The following is a 21,062-nucleotide window of genomic DNA, read 5'->3' as shown; positions in this document are numbered from 1 at the left end:
CTGGATAATAATGACTAGATGATGATGACTGGATGATGATGATTGGATGATGATGATTGGATAATGATGGCTAGATGATGATGACTGGATGATAATGGTTCCTGGATAATAGGAACCTTTATCACTAGTGATATTGGGATTAGGAAGTCAAAAATCTTTTTTTTTAGGATTTTCTGTTTTTAATTTTAATTTTATCATGTTTTACAACTTTTAAATTTTATTGAATTTACAAAAATCCAAGAAAATATTATTTAAAAATAATGATACGAAGTTGTAAAACTCTAACAAATTCTGAACTTCTAATTCACTAAAATGGGAAAAATGAGAGTTCGTGTGTTGTAAATTATCTTTTTCATTTTTTGTTAGCTCGTTAACTTGATATAATTTTGAGAATTTTCTCCTTTGTATCATGATCATAAACTCTTTAGTTTAAAGTTTTCTTTTGTAAAAAAAAATATTCTTTTAAATATTTCTCATTTTAAATTTTTCTCATTTCAGTTTGTTTTACTCCCATAACTTTTTTTATAATTGTTACATTTGATAGGGGAGGGGAGGTGCTTTTCTATAAGATATTTCTTTACTTTTTAACTTCAACGTGCAAATGTCTAAAATATAGAGGTATGCTTTTTTTTGAGAAAAATGCTTTTATTTATTCATGTTATTTCTGTTTAATGAATTTATAAAAATTTTAGAATTCATTGAAAATTTTAGAATTTTTTTTATAAACAAATGTCTCTGATATGGTCTCCATTATAATTTTTTAAAAGTTTTTTAAAAGTTACTTAAACCTTTAAAATTTGACAATTTTTTTTTTTTTGACAACTTCTTGAAAATTTTATCAGATCACTAAAACCTTTGAAATTTATTGTAACATTTTGCCAATATTTGAAGTAGAAGTATAACCTAGCAGTAAAACTTTGCAGATTGGAACTGAGGTTAATAAACCATTTATGTTTACATTATTATTATGATAACAATTGATAGATATGTAAACTTAATAAAAATTTTGAACCCTGGAACTTGGAGCCTGTAAAATCATTTATCAAATGTTGTCTTATTGTAATATTGTATTATCCTGATTGTATATGTCAAATAGATATATTTTTTAATTTAAACACATTTACAAGTATATAAGGTAATTAAATATATGCAAGTTATTTAATTATCTTATTTATTTGCATCATAGTTTAAATAATTTAAAGTAGAATTTGTTTTCATTTTAAAAATAAATAAAATTAAAATTTTTAGAATTAAACTTTAAAAAGTTACTGTTGTTGCTGTAGTTAACACTTATTACAAATAAACAATTACTTTGTATAATAAAATCTTGTTTTGATTGCAGATGTTATTTAAGTATAAAATAATAGTCATGTATTTATAGCAAGCATGTTATTTAATTATTTAGTTGAGAAATTTCTGAGGAACAATGTTTAGCAGCAATGTTTGAAATAGTGCTTTTAATTAAAAAATTTTTCTTTTTTTACAAAAAAAAAAAGAAGAACGCTTTTAGTATTTTCATATTGGAATGCTTAATCGTCTGCGAGGTAAAAAGAATGTAAGTATTTTATTCATGAGATAAAAAGTTGTTTTGTATTAAGTTAAAAATAGTTGATGGTTTTCACCATCCCAACTGTAACAAGTATTAGCTAACTTTCATCAGCTAATACTTGTTTTATTAAACCATTAAGTTTTTATTTTGTAGGTAAAAGGTGCAGGATTGGCAGATGAGAAAGATGATGATACTAAAAAGCAGGTTAAAACACTTTTTTAAAAGTTTATTTTATATTTTCTAAAAGCTCTTTATGAGATTTAAAAATTACTTCCTACATTTTTAGGGGTTAACAGCTTTTTTATGTTTTGTATGTATTTTTTGCAATTGTTTGGGCATCAGCACCAGCAAAGAAAAAAAGTTTCAGCTTTTGAAATTTATTTTCTTGTAAATCTAAATGTTTCAGTTTTTGACATCACAAAGTCATCAAAAACTCCAGAAAATTTTGTTGAAGCTAGCTTTCTTAGTCATTAGCCTTGTCTGTTTACAAGATTTTCTTCTGCACAGTGGTCCAGAATGTCACATTTTAGGCAAATTTCTTTTTAAAAGTTTCAACCTTTTTTTTAAAGAATTTTCAGTGAGTACCTCTGCCTATTTTATATATATATATATATATATATATATATATATATATATATATATATATGTATGTATGTATGTATGTATGTATGTATGTATGTATGTATGTATGTATGTATGTATGTATGTATGTATGTATGTATGTATATATTGATGTGGTACTTTCATCATGACTCTAATGGGGGTGTGACAACAGTGAATGACAACAATGTCATCTAGGAGTAGTACACCAAGAACACATAACATTGATGATAGATACGTGACATGTATTGGATACTTATTTTTAAAGACCTAATCATAAAATAGCCTTCAGAGCATTGTAGATGTAGGACTACCTAGTGGATGGCATCAACAACATTTAGGGAAAGTATTAAGAATGCTATTAAACTCATTTAGATACAAGGAACATATACAAAAAATACATGCAAAAGAAGCTCTAAGCAATCTTCAAGTAGGTCTAGTTTGTTCTTTGATCCAGAACTTCTTATTGAAATGGGTCTGATTAAATTGAATTGCTTCTGCTTTGCTGAGCTTCTTAAGATAAGAAGCCAATTAGGACAGGTTTGTCTTTTAGAACCTGGTTCAAATGCACAATCATCTTGTGAACTACAGAAGGCATGGAATACAATTCATATGATATATGTTTTGAAGGCTCTCTTCAATATAGTTCAAGTTTATCTGGATCTATTGGGTTCTAACAGGAGAAAATACAAAAGAAAATAAAGAGTTGTTTGCATAAACTCTAATTATTTTAGCAAAAATTTCACGGCTGCTAAATGCTTGTTTTGCAATATTTCAGTGGAAACTTTTCTGTCAATAATTGTACATTTAAATCTTCATATTGGGATTCATTCAATACAAGTTCCATCTGGAGCTATTTTTCATAATGACTTATAAATGTCTTTCTGTTTACTTATTGCTGTTCTTTTTTTCTTAAAGTCTTTCATGAATTTTTTTGTTTACTGTATCTCATTGCATTCAGAAGAGTATTGAGAAAAAAAACTCTTCCTTTAACTAAGAAATCAAATGTTGTTGTTTTTCATATTGAAGTCTGAACTCAACTAATTACATGATTATTTACTTGATTATTTCTGAATATTCCAGTTATTCAGGAGGAAAGCATTATTCTTCAATATTCTGTAATATTGATTTTGCAGTGAAAACAACAACAAATAAGAATTCAGTAGTTGGGAAGGAGGATGGACAAGGGAGAGAGAGAGTGATTAAGTTAACTTTAAAAGGAAGGAGACATACTGTTGTTTGTTATTGCATGCTGTTTAAACTATTTAAACAATCATAAGGAATGTTAACAGTAAAGAAGTAGGCAAAATTACTAATTTATTACATCAGGTGTGGAATGATTGACCTAATAGTTACAAATGCAAATAATTGCAGCTGAAATCCTTTGCCACTTTTCTGTGGATATCAGTTGTTTGAATACAAAATATTTCAAGGGGGTGAACCTGGGGATAATTTTCCAAAGTGTCCTAAAAAAAATTATTTTAAATTGTTCTAAAATTGTTCAGATTAGTTTTTTCCAAAAAAACTCTCATTTTATCCACTTTTTGAATATCATTATTCCAAAAACTACATTTAAAAAAAATCCAGCAATTTGATAACTTAAATTAGGCCTACCAGTAACATATATTTTAGTTTTAGTCCATTTTTAAGATTAAGTTAAGTCACTTTTCATTTTAGGGTTTTCTATGTCCCATATGCATGGCAACCTTTCCTGGACCATCAGAATTACAAATCCACTTTGAAAAAATACACAGCAGAGATGGAGCAGAAGATAATGAAAAACTTTTGAACCTGGATGATGATGATGATAATGAGGATGTATGGATCTTTTTGTTTTATACATTGTATGTTTAAATTTTTGTTTAAAGTTTGTTCAAGTTCAAAAAAGCTAATATTTTATATTAAATATTTTTTAAAAAATAATATTTCATATTAAAATTTTCAAAAAATTTATCAAGACCTTAGTTAATGCCATATACAGTAGCGTCCAAAAGTAATTGGACAAACACCTTTTTTGTTATATTTTCTCATTAAGTTAACATTTTTAAATGAAATTTCGCGTAAGCGTGTCAAATTATACTACAATTATGAAAAACAAAACAAAAATTCCCTTTTGAAAGTAATTACTCAAAATTTTGCTAAATGAATGGAAATGATTGGCTCAAAAGTAATTGGACAAACTAAATTCTAACAATGTTGATATAATTTAGACTATTTTAACTTCTTTTTCTGAAGGCAGATTTTTATAAAAACATTCAATTATCAATAATTTGCAATGGGACATAATAAATATTTAAGCGAGGCACTGAAAAAGTTGATTGTACATACATCTAATAATGGTAAGACTGTGCGGCAAATGTTAATAGATATGAACATTCCGCGATCAACAGTTGGTTATACGTTAAAAGTTTTTCAACAACGGAGTCACTTTCAAAGAAGTCAGGACGCCCGAAATCAACAACTTTTCCCCAAGATAATGTTGTAGTAAGATCGTCAAAGGCAGATCCGCGCAAGAGTGCTAAAGAAATTCATAGAGAACTTACTCAATCACATCAAAATTCTTGCGCTTATGCAACAGTAAGGCGTCGCTTGAGACAAAACAACCTTTTTGGCCATCAACCTGTTAAAAAACCTTTTGTTTCTGCAAAAAATCGTAGAGAACGGTTAACATTCGCTAAATTAAACAGCAAACCAATGGTTGAAAATACTATGGAGTGATGAGTCAAAGTTTAATATGTTTGTTCCTGATGGTATTAAATCTGTTCGACGTCCATTAGGTGTTCGAAATGATGTTAAGTATCAAGTTCCTACAGTAAAGCATGGTAGTGGTTCAATAATGGTTTGGTCATGTTTTGGCCGTGATGGAGTAGGTCCAATCTATCTATTTCAAAGCATTATGGACCAAAACATGTATAAAGGAATAATCAAAGATATAATGCTGCCACATGCAAAAGACAAAATGTTGCGTGGTTGGACTTTCCAACACGACAACGATCCAAAACACACCTTCAAGCTAGTCATGGAATTTTTAGCTCAAAAAAGAGTTTGTATCTTGGAATGGCCGTCAAAATCTCCGGACCTGAACCCAATCGAACATCTTTGGGAACATATTGAGAGAAAAGTTAGTGTTCGGAAACCATCTAATCAGCATGATTTATTTGAGTTGATTAAGCGCACTTGGGAAAAAATACAAATTGATGTTTTATTTAATTTGGTTCATTCAATGCCACGTTGATGTAATGCTGTCGTTGTGGCAAAAGGTTTTCCAACGAAGTACTAGGATTATGCACAGATTATATACATTATGTAACAGAATATAACACTATGTAACATTATGTATATTATTTAACAGAAATCTTCATAAATATTGCTGAAAATTTATCCTTTGTTGAGAAAGTGCTTTTTTTAAACAACATATTTAGTTTGTCCAATTACTTTTGAGCCAATCATTTCCATTCTTTTATTAAAAATTTGAGTAATTATTCCCAAATTAGGATTTTTGTTTTCTTTTTCATAATTGTAGAATAATTTGACATGCTTATGCAAAATTTCATTTAAAAATGTAAACTCGATGGAAAAATATAACCAATAAGGTGTTTGTCCAATTACTTTTGGACGCTACTGTATCCAATTAGAAGCAAAAATTTAAAAAGTTACAGGAAAAATGTAAAAAATAAGCTTAGGATTTTAAATTTATTCATTTTTCTTTTTTAGACAGATGCTTTTCCAGGAAGTAATATGAATGATGGTTTTGGGAATTCTCATCTTGAGGTTCAATTGAATGAAAAGGTTGTTGATTTTGAGAAGGAAGCTTATTTGTTGCGACAGGAAATTGTTGAGTTAAAATCTGAGTTAAAGGTTTACTTACTTTTTTTTTTAAGTTTAGAAAAAACTTTAAAGATGCATTTGTATGATGTTTGAGGTTCACAATCATTTAAAAGTTGCTGCTTCTGGAATATAGTTTATCAAGTTAAAATTTAATGTTTTCTTTTGCAGGAAGAAAAGTGGTATAGCGGGCAGTTGAAAACTGAGTTGGATAAGCTTACATTAGAATTTGATAAGCTAGAAGAGGTACACATTTTAGAACACAAAATGCTAACTTTTATTGGTTAAATATTATTTTGATTTTCAGCATTTGATCCAAAAATATTCAGTATAAATTAGAGTATCCCAAAAAATATTGTCAAATATTTTTGGGGATACTCTAATTTAAAAATTTTAAGTCAAATATTTAGAGAAAGCTCCTCCTCCTCCAACCTTTTTTTAATCTCTTAAGTTTATTAGCTATATCTTTTCATAAATATTTTAGAAATAAAACAGTTTTTAAATTTTTTCAAGTCTATTTTGTTTATATAATCTATTCAATATTTAAAACAGTACAAGATAAGCATTTGCAAAGGCTTACCTTAACACTGAAAGAGGTTTTTCAGGAGCTTATAACTAAAGTAGTAACAACAGTAATTTAAATTTCTTTTTTATGATAAACTTTGTTGCCCCTCTTATCTATGCTGCATTTCCCTAACCCTCTGAATACCACTTTATAAACTAAAAATTATGCGTTTTTTAGGTTTTTTTAGGGTCCTTAAGCTTTAGTTTTTTGAAGTCATTAAATTATTTTGTCACTGTTCTTTATTGGAAGATGACAAATTCCTATATAAATTTGATAACACGGTCATTTATAGTAAATAGAGTGATTATTTCTCCAGCTTCCAACATCTTGAACCCAATTGTCTAGATTGAATCACCAATAATTCTTAGAAACCACATGAAAAGAAAGAGCTGCCTCTTGATAAACAAAGGTACAAAGTACAAAGGGTGTTCTTTTTGAAGTTTTTCAAGAACAGGAATGCAATCAAACATTTTTAATTTTTCAGCATCCCAGTGTCATCACCGATTGTTAATACTAAAAGCTGCTGAATAAGGTACCGACTATGAATAAGGTACCGACTATGGTACTTTATACTTTGAACTAGGATCTGAATTGGCTTCTTGTCATGTAGCTCTTTAGCTTCAATAGTAATTTACTACATTATTCTGTTTGTTCATGCTTTGACAAATTTAAAGTTATCTGTTTTTCAAATTAATGTGCAACCTTTTATGGGGGCTTTCTGATTCTCCTGTCAAAACTGCCATGATATGTAATATATGAATTTCATATCTTCTTAAGCCTCTTTCTATGTACAGAAGATTGTAGTATGTTAAATATCAATCTAATGTAAATAAATAAATATATATATTTATTGTAAATATATTTTCATTAATCTTATTATAAGACTTTGAAGAAGTTACAGATTTTAATGCTATTCGAAAATGACTTCTAACATTGCATCTTTATACAATAAAATGACTTCTAACATTGCATCTTTATACAATAAAATGACTTCTAACATTGCATCTTTATACAATAAAAGTAGCATCACTAAAAAATATTATTTTGAAAGTTACCTCCTGATGGCCCATCAAGAGAAATTTTTTACATAAAGTAAATGTAGGCAAGGTAGACCATTAGGGGTATTTTATACATCTAGTTACTAAATCACAAGATTTAGAGGGTAGAGCTTTTTTTTTTTGAGATAATAATTTACATTTATGTATATGTTTAAATTTTAAGGTTAAAATTGAGCCACTAAAAATGATGTTTTTTTAATGTTTTCTATTAGGATAAGAAATTTATTGAAGAGGAATATCAAAATCAATTAAAATCTGCTGAGATAGGATACCTGAAAGGTATTCTTGTAATTTTCTTTTCAATGAGAATAAAGTATTCCTTACTTGTATTTAATTGTTGTAACCTTTATTATGAAGTATTGTAATGTTGCTAAACCTTTATTATGAAATTTATTTGACCTCAAATTTATTTTCAAAATTTGTCAGAGAAACTTGTTTTTTAACTTAAACTTTGAATTTAAGTTGTAGAAGAAAACAAACAGTTAAAAGAAGAAGTCAAGTTCGCTGACTATCACACAACAAAAGAACGTCATGAAAATCTTGTGAGTACTCTTGTTTTCCTTACACAATAATTGAAAAAATTTTCTCAATATTTTAGAGTTATTCATGATAATAGTAATAATGATAACAATAATAATAATAATGATGATGATGATGATGATGATGATGATGATGATGATGATGATGATGATGATGATGATGATGATGATGATGATGACTGGATGATGATGATGATGATGATGATGATGATGATGATGATGATGATGATGATGATGATGATGATGATGACTGGATGATGATGATGATGATGATGATGATGATGATGATGATGATGATGATGATGATGATGATGATGATGATGATGATGATGATGATGATGATGATGATGATGATGATGATGATGGTAATAATGATGATGATGATGATGATGATGATGATGATGATGATGATGATGATGATGATGATGATGATGATGATGATGATGATGATGATGATGATGATGATGATGATGATGATGATGATGATGATGATGATGATGATGATGATGATGATGATGATGATGATGATGATGATGATGATGATGATGATGATGATGATGATGATGATGATGGTAATAATGATAGTAATAATGATAGTAATAATAATGAATAATAATAATATTGTTTGCTAATTAACAATTATAATAATATCAATAATATAATCTAAACAGGAAATATGAGTGATTTTACACAACAACAGTCTCGTCTTGAAATAAGGAAAGAAATAAGTGATTTTTGTGTATATAGTTTTGTTAAATTTTTCTTAGAAATCTCAATTGTTATCTGTTCAAAAAGAAGTTGAAGAAGAAAGACAGCAGAGGATTGCAATTGAAGACAAACTCAATATTTTAAAAGTTTAATTTTTTTTTCAACATTTTTTTTTTCTTTTTATTTTTTGTGTGAAATTTAAAAACATTTTTTCCTCTGATTGCACAGTAAAATAGGGAAAATATAACTTAAATGTTTATATTAAGTTGTTTTTTCTTTCTAGACAGAAAATCAAAATAAATCAGAAAAGCAATTTAAAAAGAAAGCCAGGTATGTTTGGCCACATTTTGCCATAGTTTAGTAGTAACCATTAAAACAATTAAAAAATTTAGTCCAAGCAAAATTTGATGTTATTCATCTTTGATTATAATTGTGTTACAATTTATTAACTAATGACAATTTATTTTACATAAGTGTATTAAATATATATCCATTATGTTGATCTGCATCGTTTCATTTTGCAACTATGGCTGATTTAATATTGTATATTTTTTTTTGTTGTTGTTGTAGTTTTAACTTTGAGCATTTAAAACCTTTAGCCAAACTACCGATGAAATAATTGGCTCTAACCAAAAAACCCAATTTGAAATCCAAAACTTAAATGAAACCATCAGATTAAAGACATCAGATAATAATGAGCTAATGCAAAAGATCAAAGAAGGAGAGGCAAAAATAGAATCTCTTTGTAATCAGTTGTCGAGGTTTTAAATTCATATTTTTAAATTATTGAGATTTAAAGTTCCTGTTTTTAAATTTTTTAGGTTTAATTTTTTTTTTCCCACCAGTTTAGAGCAATTTAAGAAAGAAGTTGAGCTGAGCTCTTTTTCTAAAGATGCACAAATAGCCAGGTTTATGATTTGACTTTTTTAAATTATTGTTTTAAGTTAACTGCTGCATCTATTTACCTTAAGAATGTAAGTATCCTACCTTTTATAGTTTACAGACAGCAATAAATACTTCTTCAGAAGCTTTAAGTATTGTTCATAATCAAGTAAATGAAAGACAAACAGAAATTACAAATTTGGAACAAAAGGTCAGCCAACTTGAACGCTCTTTAGAGGAAAGATCAGAGTTAGTTGTTGCTAAAGAACTAGTTATTAAAGAAACTCAGCTCCAACTTGCTGCAGAGGTAAAGATTTATGCAACTTGTAGTGATAAATGGTTTTTATATTATATTGTTACATATTATATAGTTGGTATTTTTTATCATTTAAAAGGTTGTTGTTTTTTTTTTAATGTAAAAATCTTATAGAAAACTGAAATAACCAATTTGGAAAAAGATTTAATTAATGCTAAATCTCTTGCTGATGAGCTTCAGCAGAAAAATGTAGATTTAATAGATTCTTTGAAAGAGCTAGAGTCCAAGTTGATTTATGAAAAAGGTCAAGTGGCTAGACTTGAAAGAGAGCAAGTTGAACTTATTGCAAAGGTTGTAAAAATTTTTTAAACCAAAGTTTATGGTTTTTTTTTTTGTTTTTTTTTCTGTTTTTATGCATATTAAATACTTTTATAGCACAATAGTTCATTTAATTTAGATAGAAGCTGGTGATGGAGCAAATACTGTTATTCAGCAACTCTCTCAAGAGAAGGTATAGTTTTTCGATTTATTTTAGTTTAAATCTTGAATTGTGATTTTTTAATTTTTTAAGTGATTACTTTAAATAAGTTTAACTAAATCAGCACAAAACTGGATTTTTTTTTTTCTATATTTTTATTATTCAGTTATATCCTTTGACATCCTGTTGAATTTACCAGAAAAATAATCTACATTTTAGAATTAAGAATCAATTCTATTATTTTTCCATTAAATTTGTTGTATTGTTAATAGGTTCTTTTACATTCAGTAATTTGTAAGTGATTTATAAGACATGAAATTGATTGATCAGTTATTTTGCACAAATAAAACCGTCTTTTTATAATAAACAAAATGTAAGTTTGTTTGGAAGTCTTTTTTTTTTTAATTAATCTACTAGTGCAATCTTATAAAGTTGAGGAAAAAAAAGTTTTTATATCATTGTTTAAAAAAAAAAAAAAATTCCATGTTTGTATAAGTACTGAATAATTTCTAATTATTAAAATTATATTAAAGATTGTCTCTTCCATATAAATACAATTTTAGATTTTGCTGTTAGAATCAATATCTTCTCTTGAGAAGACATTAGAGGATCAAACAAAGTTACATAAAAAGCAGATGAATGAGTTGCTCCATGAGAAAAATATTCTACAAGCAGATGTGCAAAAGTGTGAGTATGAAATAAAGAGAACTGAGGCATTATTATTAGATCTAAAGGACAAAGAGCAAAACCATCTTGATATAGCAGCTTCTTTGGATGCACAGTTGAAATTAAAAGTATGCACCCTCTTTGAAATTTGAAAATTTTACTATCTAGTTTTTTTTTCTTTTTTTTATTTATTTTATTTTTGTTTTTTGTTAAGATCTCATTTTAAAATTATGATTTAAAATTTTTTTCTTTTGATTTTAATATACTTAAAGAGTGACATTTGCCAGCAGCAGCTTTGCGAGATGGAAGTTATTAAAGATCAGCTCGATAAAATGACTTCAAACCAAGTTCATCTTCAGGAACAACTCAACCAATCAAATGAACTTGCTAAGAAGGTACCAATCTTTATTGAGATTAATGTAAAAATTTAAATTTCTAAAAAGAATTTTCTAAACAATGAGCTTATTAACATAATTTAAGAATAAAATAGAATTAAAAAAATTTTTTTTTTTTTTTTTATCTCTGTTGGAATTACTTGTATTACAAAATTTGATGATAAAATAGATATGAATAATATATATAATAAATAAAAAATAAAAATAGTCAGCTATAAAAATTCCTAATTTTATTTACTTTTATTTTTATTTAATTATTTTTTGTCAGTGTAAATGCATCATACGTTAATGCCCAAAACATTTTATATGGGATTTAGATCCAGTCTACAGACTAGCCATCACAACAAATCAATTTTCTAACTGTTAAACCAAAATTATTCTGTAATATAACTAATGTTAATGTTGGTTTTATCAAAATTACTTGATTCAAAAGTTATGAACTTTTGAACATTACATTAATTTACTGTTTTTTATGACTTTATGCATTATTTTCTCCTTTTATAGTAATTACATATATCACTATATATATGCTTACAGGTTAAAATTTAACAGACGATCAGTTTGAAAAAAAAATCATTTTGTTAATTAAAGTATTTATTTTATTTTCCTTTCAAACTTCTAATGATTAGGGAAAAGATTAATTCAACTATCTCTTTTTGTTATAATTTCATTTCTTATGTTTTTAAATCACTTGTATTATTTGTAAAAAAGTTTAAAGAAGAGACTGAACAACTGGAACAAGTTGAAAGTGAACTTTTAAAGAAAGTTGTGAGTCGCATACTTTTAAATATTCGTAAAACTCTGAATTTTTTTTTTTTTCCTCTTTTTCTTTGTGTGTATTTTAAAAACTATTTTTTCTACAAAAAGTTAAACGAAAATTCATATTTTCAATTTAATTTAGACTGCTTTGGGTGTAGAACTTGAAAAAATCAACTTTGAAAAGAGTGGACAAATTAAAGATCTCCAGAATCAACTGTTACTTAAAGATGAAAATTTTTTGCAAATGAGTAACGAGAAAGAAATACTGATGAAGAAGTTTGATGCTGTAGTTGATCAAAAGGACCAAGAAATTTCTGTAAAGAGAGAAGAATTAAATAAGGAAAAAGTAAACAATCTTTTTTTAAACCTGAATAAGTTGCAAGGTGGATGCTGTAGTTAAAGTATTGGGCTAAATTATTGATTTTTTAGCTTTTAGTTTAATTAAGTACTTGGCATACATTTCATTGTGTTTTACAATTGTAAAATTGTATTGTCATTATTATCGTCATTTTTTTAAATGTAGTTACTTTGTTTAGCTAAATTTAGAGGAAGAAATTAAAAGGCGAATGTCTTCTGATAATAAGGTTTTTAATATACTTTATAACTGTTACTGAGTTTAGATTCTTTTTTATTGACATTCAGTTAAACTGTTTCAGTTAGCAGAGCTGCTTTTGCTCATTTTAAAAGTGTAAGGAATGTGGGCTCTCTGCAATATCACAGCTCTAAGGTGATGGAAAAACTAGGACTTCAAAAATAGATGACAATGACATTATTTGTTAAATTTTTTTGTTGCTAATAAATGTTTAGCTGGAAGATTTGCAATTAAAGTATAAGAAGTTAGAAAGTTATATGGAACTTAAAGACGAAACACTTAATAGTTTGCAAGCTAAACTTGAGGTATTCTTATTTTCTGTGGTTAATCTCTTTTTGGTTTCCTAAATAATATTTATCTTATAAGTTTTTTCTTGTGTATAGGTAGCTGAGCGAGACTTATTAAAACCTTGTGTGTCGTGTCAGAATTACGAAGTGCAGCTGTGTCGTTTGCAAGAAAATCTAAAGGTACATTACAATGCAAACAATCTTTGTTACTAATGTGTTTCTTTCACTTTTCTTGTATCATTTAATGGATAGTACAAGTTGCTAATTATTTATAAACATCAGTAAAACTTCATAAATCAATATCTTTATTCCTGCAAATTTTTTCATACCTTTTTTAGTTACAATGGTTATATAATTTATATATAAATTTGCCTTTTTTTTTTTATTGCAATTAATTTGTTTGAATAATTGCTTTTAATCTTCAGGATGAGAACAGTCGACTTAATTTACTATCACAGCAAATAACTGCTTTACAGACTCAAGTACAGGTATCTTAGCAAAGTTGACAATGTTTCAAGAATTTCATCTCTTAAACCAGTTGTTTTGGCCCTGGTTTTTTTCAAAAACAACAAAAAAAAGTTTTTCTCTTTTCCTAGGAAAAAAGTGTAATGAATACAGAGTTGAAATTGAAGATTGAAGAAATTACAACTCAGTCTCTTGAAAAGCAATCCTTGTTGGAACAAAAAATTCTTTCAGCAATTGAGGCAAATGGAAATTTTAACTTTTTACTAGTAATAAAAAATCATTCTGAATGAATGAATAAATTCTTGTTACTTAGTTTACTAATTGTAGTACCTTTTTTTTTTTTTTATTTAAAAATGTCTTTAGTTTATTATCTCTTATTTGCTGTGTAATATTCAGCTGTAAGACAAGTGAAGCATTCTTTTTTTGTGCATAATAATTTTTTGTCATTCAACAGCATTGTGACAATACTCTCTGTACTTCTTAAGTGTTTAAACCGCAATGTTGCAACTTACCCTTGTTACAACTAGCCCCGGTCTCCCCTAAATAATGGTAAAGAACTAATTCTCAACTCTTTTGTTTTAAATTAGGAAAAAGGTTTGTTAAATGAACAACTGATGAAAACAGAAGAAATGCTCAAAAAAGAGTCTCAGCTCAGAGAAGCATTGGATGAAACTCTCGAAAAAGAATCTCTCATAAAAGAAAATCTCAGAAATGAAAATGTAAGTTTTAAAAGAAGTTGTGAGTCAAGTTGTAATAGGTCTAACAAATAAAGTAAGATCTTTCTTTTACTATCATATAGCCTAGGTTTCTTGTCTTGTTTACTAAATAGTTTCTTGTCTTGTTTACTAAATAGACCTAGGGACAAATAATCTTTACTAAATGATGATGTCCTAAGTGTACACTGTACAGAACTATTATAACAAAATTTAACAAAGTTTCTTTGCAATACATAAAATAAGCTTTTATACAGTTTTTATGCATACTTTTGATCAAACTGTACAATATATTTTCAATCATACTTCATTTTTAAATGCTAGATGCTACAGCATATCTTTTTTACACTGTTTTGCAGACCTTTGAGTCTGATTGATACTGAATGGGTTAATTTACTTTACTGAAAATTAAATTTCAATTTCTATGTCTATCATAGGAAATATTATTTTAGGGTTGACTAAAGTAATATAAATATTTATGTAATAATGCTCTAGAAGAACTAATATATAATATATAGAACAATAGAACTAAAGAAAATAGAATTTACCTTTAGCTTTTTTTATACCTTCAATTGTTATTATGTTTTTTTTTGTTATAATTTTTTTTTTTTTATCTGTAACTCTGTCTTTTAATCAGATGTTTAACTTGTAGGATAAACTTAAAGCTTCCATAGATGAAAAAGATGAAAAGCTAAAAGAGGCAATGGTGAACATGTTAGTACTTTTTCATATCTGTTTCCTTTTTAATGTGTCCTGATTTGTAAATTTTTTTGATAAGGTTTTAGTAAAAAATTTTAAAAATTGATAGCTTTTAGTATCTTTTTTTTTTAGACAACATAATGAAGTGCGCTTAGATGATCTTAATAGTATGCTAATACTTAAAGAAAATGACATCACAAAGGTAGATCAAAGTAAAAGTAGTTTATGATCAAAACTCTCCATAAGTTGTTAGCAACCAACAAGTTGTTTTGTTAACAACAGATGCAGAGTATGGTTTTATAAAAGAACTTATCTACTTCTTTTTTAGACACTGATTTTTCTTATATATAGTTATAACACTGATTGCATTTCTCTTATACCTAGTTATTTCTGTATGCCCATTAAAAACTGTCATATATATAGTTGTAAAACTGTTATATATAGTTATATTTATAGTTTTGTATGAAGTTCTTTGTTTTGTTAGTTTGTTTTTTTACTGTTCAATAAAAGATTTGGAACGAAAAGCAACTTCTTGAAAAGGAACTTTTAGTAAAAGAAAACAATTTGTTGGTTGTCAGAGAGGAAGGAAAAGTGGCATTGGAAAGGGTAATTTCTTGTATTTGCATTGATTAATTTTAGTTGCACTAGTTTATTTTTTGTTTAAAAGTGTGTTCTTCAACAAGACTTCTGACCTAGGAAAAGAACTACCTCAAAGAATCAAAAGATGAAGCTCTGAAAACCCAACTTTTGATGCAAGAGGAAATTAAAAGTTGGATAGAAAAAGTAGTAGGTGTTCTTATGTTTTAAATGCCATTTTGAAGTTAAGTTGGCATGCAAATAATTTTTTGGAATGAAAAAGCATTAATATTACAATGGTATTTAGAAACAAGCTAATGAAGACTCAGAGCAGGCTTTGAAGTTGCGTGACTTGCGGGAAGTTCAACTGAACAAAGAGATTGCCATTGCAAAAGAAAATTTAGTTAAAATAGAGCAAGAATCAGAGCAGAAAGAAAAAAAAATCCACGACCTAGAGTCAAAAGTAAAGAGCTTAGAAAAGAAAGCAAATGACCTGAAAGGGGATGTTACTGGTTAGATTTTGTATTTGATTTGAAAATTTTGGATCACTTAAGTTATAAGTGCAAAAGAAATCATGTGGCATTGACTTTTTTTAGTGTTAGAAGCTCGTGTTGAAAATAGTGGTGAGGAAAAGAAAGCTCTTTTAGATAGGTAGGTTTTTGGTTTAATACACCTATGTGTATATTTACGTACATTCGGTATATCTAGCTTCATATCAACACCTGTAGCTTAATGCAATAAATAGAATTATTATTACCGTATATATATAAATATATGAGGACATTATAAATATAAATTTTTCATTAAAAAATTGTTACAGGATTAATAGTTAATTTATTCTATATTAATAGTTAATTTATGCTTCATTTTCTAATACAGCCATGGAGTGACATGCATGAAGCTAATTAGTCTTTGGCATCTCTTTATAGGAATTAAATTCTTGTTCTATGAATAAATTTCTTATAGTTCATCTTGACTATGAGGGTTTTTTTTTTTTTTTTTTTACATCTGTTCACTCATTTTAATTGGATTAAGGTTTGGTGATTGAGCTGAATAAATCATTACCTTAACACAATGTGAAAACCAAAAACAAACATTTTTTTCAGTGCAACTAATATGTTTTGAGTTGTTGACTTGTGTGAACACTAATTTATTGGCATTTCCTGTTAGACATAAGGTACCGATAGTAAGAACACTGATTTCCGTGTTAAAATCAGGTCTTGTTTTGTGCAGACAAAATTTATTTTAACAGCTTAAACCTTTGTCTTCTTTAATTGATGTCTTTCTTCTATACCTGCCATGTGTTTCCCACCATGCAACATTCACTAATCTTTAGCACAAATTTTAGGAGTTTTCTTACACTGTAACTTTTACCTTCACCATTTTGTCTTTTTATTAGAGCATGGCTTGGTTTATCCCATAAAATACAAATTTAATATTAACAAATACTATTAATAAATTTAAAAAGTCTACAGTTATTTTAATATTACATACATTTAATATTAAAAATAATTCCATGTGAATGTACAAAAATTATTTTATTAGTTTTTGAACACTGCAAGGTGTGGCAGCGATGACTAATTTTTAAAAAAGTGTTACTTGAATTAAAAAGGTGGAGACTTTTTTGTTTTGTTTTAAGTCAATTAACGTCAAAAAGCTTTTCTATTGTTTTATGAATTTACCTTAAAATCTCTAGAAAAAGAGACAAACAAGAGAAAAACAAGACCTCTGCAATAGAAACTAAAGAGATTTGTGAGTGCACTGAGCAATATAAGTGCTATGCTCTTTTAGGTTCAACTTACTATTTATTACTTGCCTAAAGTATTTTAACAAAGTGAACAAAAATAGTTTTGATTTAAAAAGTTTCAAAATGGAAGCAAAAAGAACAAAAAAGTGTTAAATTTGAACCATAAAGACTCAAATTACAAGAGAGTGATCAGAATATTTGGATTGTCTACAAGTGCAGTTTTTCCAGTAAAAGAACATGATAGTTGCCAACTCCTGACAACTAAGAAGATGACAAGAAGTTTACAGAAATGACCATGAGAAGGAGTCAAGTACTCACCTTCCCAAGACTACTTGAAGGAGTCAGCGTTGTTAAACCTGCCATCAGTGTTGCTAGGTCTACAATATCAGTCTTTTGAAAAAGCATGTGGTTCTAGAAGACATCCCCAGATGAGAGTTATGAGTTCTTACAGGATGGAGCTCCAAGTCATGTTTTTAAAAGACAATATGAGCAATTTTTTGCGCCTAAAAAATTTTAGCTTACCTTCAGCCCAGGTTTTAATTCTTTTGATTATTCAATGTTGTGGGGGAGAGTGAGGAAAGCCAGGTCTTTCAAGTTACAAGAGCATGAAACACTATGTCTAGGGAATATCTCATCAGTACCTCATCCAGGCCTTCCATCCACTTCAAGAGGCTGTCTTTGAAAAATAATGGAGAACTAATTTTTCTTTGTGAATATTACTCAGAAATTATTTTTTGGCTGTAAAATTTCTTAAGTGTGGCATTAAAAAAAGTTTGTGAATTGCTGCCACACCCTGTAAGCTTACTTTTTAAATATTTGAACATTCAAAACCTAAAGGTGTTTGTGAGTGTTCCCAGATAATAAAATTTATGCGTGTCTCAATTTGTGAGTAATGCTCATAACTAATATGCAGTAAATTCAAAGGTTAGAGAGATAATCAGGTTTTTTTTTAAAAATTTGTTTTTATTACTATTAACACAGGTATAAATACTGTTTTTTAAAGTGTTTTTTAATAGTTTTGTTAGTTAATAAATTTTACTTATATTTTTATGATTTTATAATTCTAATTTTTTATTTTCTTAAGAATTTTATCAACTGAAGAAAAGTACAAGAAATCCAAACAGAATTTAAGTGAAACAAACAAAAAGTTGGAGCTTGCCCTTTCTGGTTTGCAAGAGCTCGGCCAAGAAAATCAAAATTTGCAGGTTTCTTTTATTTACTGAGATAGCTGAACAATTGAGTGATGTCATACCATTTTAATATTTATTTGTTTGTTTTTTTTTTTTTTCGCATTTTATTGTATTTTTTAGGTTCGTCAGGTCATGCTATCCAACAGGCAATGGGCTGATGATAACTTTGTGACCAATTGCAAGAAATGTAATAAAACGTTTAATCTCACCACGAGGAAGGTAAAATTTAGCACAAAGTTATTAGATTTGACTTTTTGTGTTTCTTGTGATTCTTCTGTTTCTTGTGATTCTTCTGTTTGATGGTTTTTACAGTTTAGACTTTAGTTACAATTAACTGTAAAAATTCATAACAAATAAAACTAAAAATATTTTTCGTTTTGTTATCAAAAATATTTGAATCGTTCAAGTTTGTTAAATTTTAATTTTAATATATTCTTACCACATTAAAATCAACAGAAGTCCATAAAAAGTTTTAATAATACTTTGTACTTCTTAGAATAAAATTTGGAAAAAATAAAGTAAATTATTTTTCTCTAAATTTAAAATGAAGTTTTTTTTATTGTCTACCATAAGTTTTTCAATAGGTTTTAGACAAAATTTTTTTAAGGATATATTTAATGCCATCATAACAGACACTCCATAGCACTTTTTGTAAATATTTTTTGTTGTTACTTTTTTTTTTACGGTTTATAATACCTAAAGATCGCTATTGCATGAAACTTTAATTAATTTTAAATAAACCTAACCAATTATTTAGTTTGTATAGTAATTCATAAAATAATAATAATAATAATAAAAATAATAATAATAATAATAATAATGATGATAATAATAATGATGATAATAATAATAATAATAATAATAATAATAATAATAATAATAATAATAATAATAATAATAATAATAATAATAATAATAATAATAAAAATAATAATAATAATAATAATAATAATAATAATAATAATAATAATAATAATAAAAGTAATAATAATAATAATAATAATGATAATAATAATAATAATAGTAATAATAATAATAATAATAATAATAATAATAATAATAATAATAATAATAATAATAATAATAATAATAATGATAATAATAATAATAATAATAAAAATATTAGTATGACAATGATAATAATGATGATAGTATTAGTAATAATATGATTGAATTACTTTCAAATTTGTATAAAATATATTTTTGTAAAAGAAAATTGTTTTTTTTTATAGCATCATTGCAGGAATTGTGGGTAATAATCTTTTTTTTTTTTTTTAGAATAAAAATACTAGTTATAGCTTTAATATGTAAAATTTCTGACAAACCGATTGCTGGTGTTCCGTGTACAGTGAAAAATTATATTTTCATCGGTCATATAACACATGATCAAAGGCCATCACATGATCGATCATATAAATAGAAATAAGTTTTTAAAAATCACGTGATAAAAATATGAAAAGTTGTTTATCGGTTTTGAGTTTTTGTCTCTTAAAATTTCAGTAGTTAATTTGGTTTTTGTTTTTTTTATGTTTTTTTTTTCAGTTTTAGAAGCTGTATTTTTATTTTTAACTGAGATATTTATGTAGATTGATATTCTGCAGTACGTGTTCCCAATATAGCGCTGTGATTGCGTCTAACAAAAATCCAGTTCGCGTCTGTGAAACGTGCTCTGTTGAGCTCGGTGATATACGTGGAACTAACGTCAGGGTAAAATTTTGAAGCATTTCTGTTCTGTACTAACAATTTCTTTTCTTTTTTTTTTTTTTTTTTTTTTTTCTTCGTTTATGTGAATTTATGTTTTTATTTGGTGTTCGCTTTAGAGAATATCAAATTCTTCCTTAAACTCTTCGCAATCTTTCCGGTAATCTTATCACCGTTATGTAGAAACTTTACGGCAATTGATGGAAAAAATGATGTTTGATTGAATCCGTTTCCTTTACTGGTATTTGTCGGATTTATCTTTGTACTTTGAGATTTTGAAATGGAAAAAAAAGCATTTTAAGTTTGAATAAACGCGACTTTAAAACACATTTATAAATAACTAGGGCCGTCGGAACTAGGTGGGGCATACGCACCCCAATTATTTTTCGCAACTTTAATGCGTCCTTTCTCATTTTTGCAATATTTTTCTGATTTCGCGTTTTAAGAAATCTGAATTTAGAAATAATGACTCTTTCTTATATTCACTTTTTCCCGTTTCATGAATTAAGAACAAATTTAGCTCCGCCCGAAAGCTGCCCGGTTAAGGTGCACTTTTTTGTTATGCTCCGCCAGTCCATTAAAACTTCGACGGTCTTGACATGTGTAATGTTGGTATAGATATGTGTGTGTAAGAAATTATATAAAGTTTAGTTTCGTTTTAATATATATGTTTTTACTTTTTTGCGCAACTATATATATATATATATATATATATATATATACATATATATATATATATATATATATATATATATATATATATATATATATATATATATATATATATGTAGGGAATATTAAGTTAAAAACGA

At 27.1% G+C, this 21,062-nt stretch overlaps 1 protein-coding gene across 2 annotated transcripts; it reads left to right on the top strand.

The window, feature by feature from the left end:
- Positions 1-1,398: 1,398 nt before the first annotated feature.
- On the top strand, positions 1,399-20,646 carry LOC145194695 (uncharacterized). Of its 2 annotated transcripts, XM_090069905.1 has the most exons (35): positions 1,399-1,555; positions 1,703-1,753; positions 3,827-3,967; positions 5,864-6,007; positions 6,146-6,220; positions 7,810-7,876; positions 8,060-8,139; positions 8,904-8,990; positions 9,128-9,174; positions 9,444-9,605; positions 9,690-9,752; positions 9,841-10,033; positions 10,157-10,333; positions 10,440-10,493; positions 11,024-11,254; positions 11,399-11,521; positions 12,233-12,289; positions 12,423-12,626; positions 12,817-12,864; positions 13,088-13,177; positions 13,256-13,339; positions 13,585-13,647; positions 13,756-13,863; positions 14,212-14,343; positions 14,990-15,051; positions 15,169-15,238; positions 15,547-15,642; positions 15,733-15,822; positions 15,920-16,124; positions 16,209-16,263; positions 18,444-18,564; positions 18,670-18,768; positions 19,782-19,801; positions 20,136-20,256; positions 20,370-20,646. In XM_090069905.1, the coding sequence occupies exons 1-35, from the start codon at positions 1,526-1,528 to the stop codon at positions 20,412-20,414; spliced, it is 3,495 nt and encodes a 1,164-aa protein (XP_089926031.1). In that variant the 5' UTR covers positions 1,399-1,525; the 3' UTR covers positions 20,415-20,646. The 2 variants fall into 2 exon arrangements, 1 of the variants encoding a protein (XP_089926031.1); XR_016446097.1 differs by lacking the exons at positions 18,670-18,768; positions 19,782-19,801; positions 20,136-20,256; positions 20,370-20,646 and having other exon boundaries at positions 15,521-15,642; positions 18,444-18,480.
- The last annotated feature ends 416 nt before the right edge of the window (positions 20,647-21,062 follow it).

The sequence above is a fragment of the Hydra viridissima genome, unplaced genomic scaffold, assembly GCF_058129835.1.
Source record: "Hydra viridissima isolate aposymbiotic clone 2 unplaced genomic scaffold, HvirCarnegie_v1 scaffold_13, whole genome shotgun sequence".
NCBI classification, from domain to species: Eukaryota; Metazoa; Cnidaria; class Hydrozoa; order Anthoathecata; family Hydridae; genus Hydra; species Hydra viridissima.
The sequence above is the reverse complement of the archived record's forward strand: the minus strand, read 5'-3'. Positions and strand labels throughout refer to the sequence as shown.

Excerpts from the sequence above, each read along its gene's own strand:
- LOC145194695 (XM_090069905.1), top strand. The coding sequence starts at position 1,526 with ATGCTTAATCGTCTGCGAGGTAAAAAGAAT. Across the intron at positions 13,178-13,255 it reads GTTTGCAAGCTAAACTTGAG|GTAGCTGAGCGAGACTTATT; the intron begins GTATTCTTATTT and ends TCTTGTGTATAG. Across the intron at positions 15,823-15,919 it reads AAAGTTGGATAGAAAAAGTA|AAACAAGCTAATGAAGACTC; the intron begins GTAGGTGTTCTT and ends AATGGTATTTAG.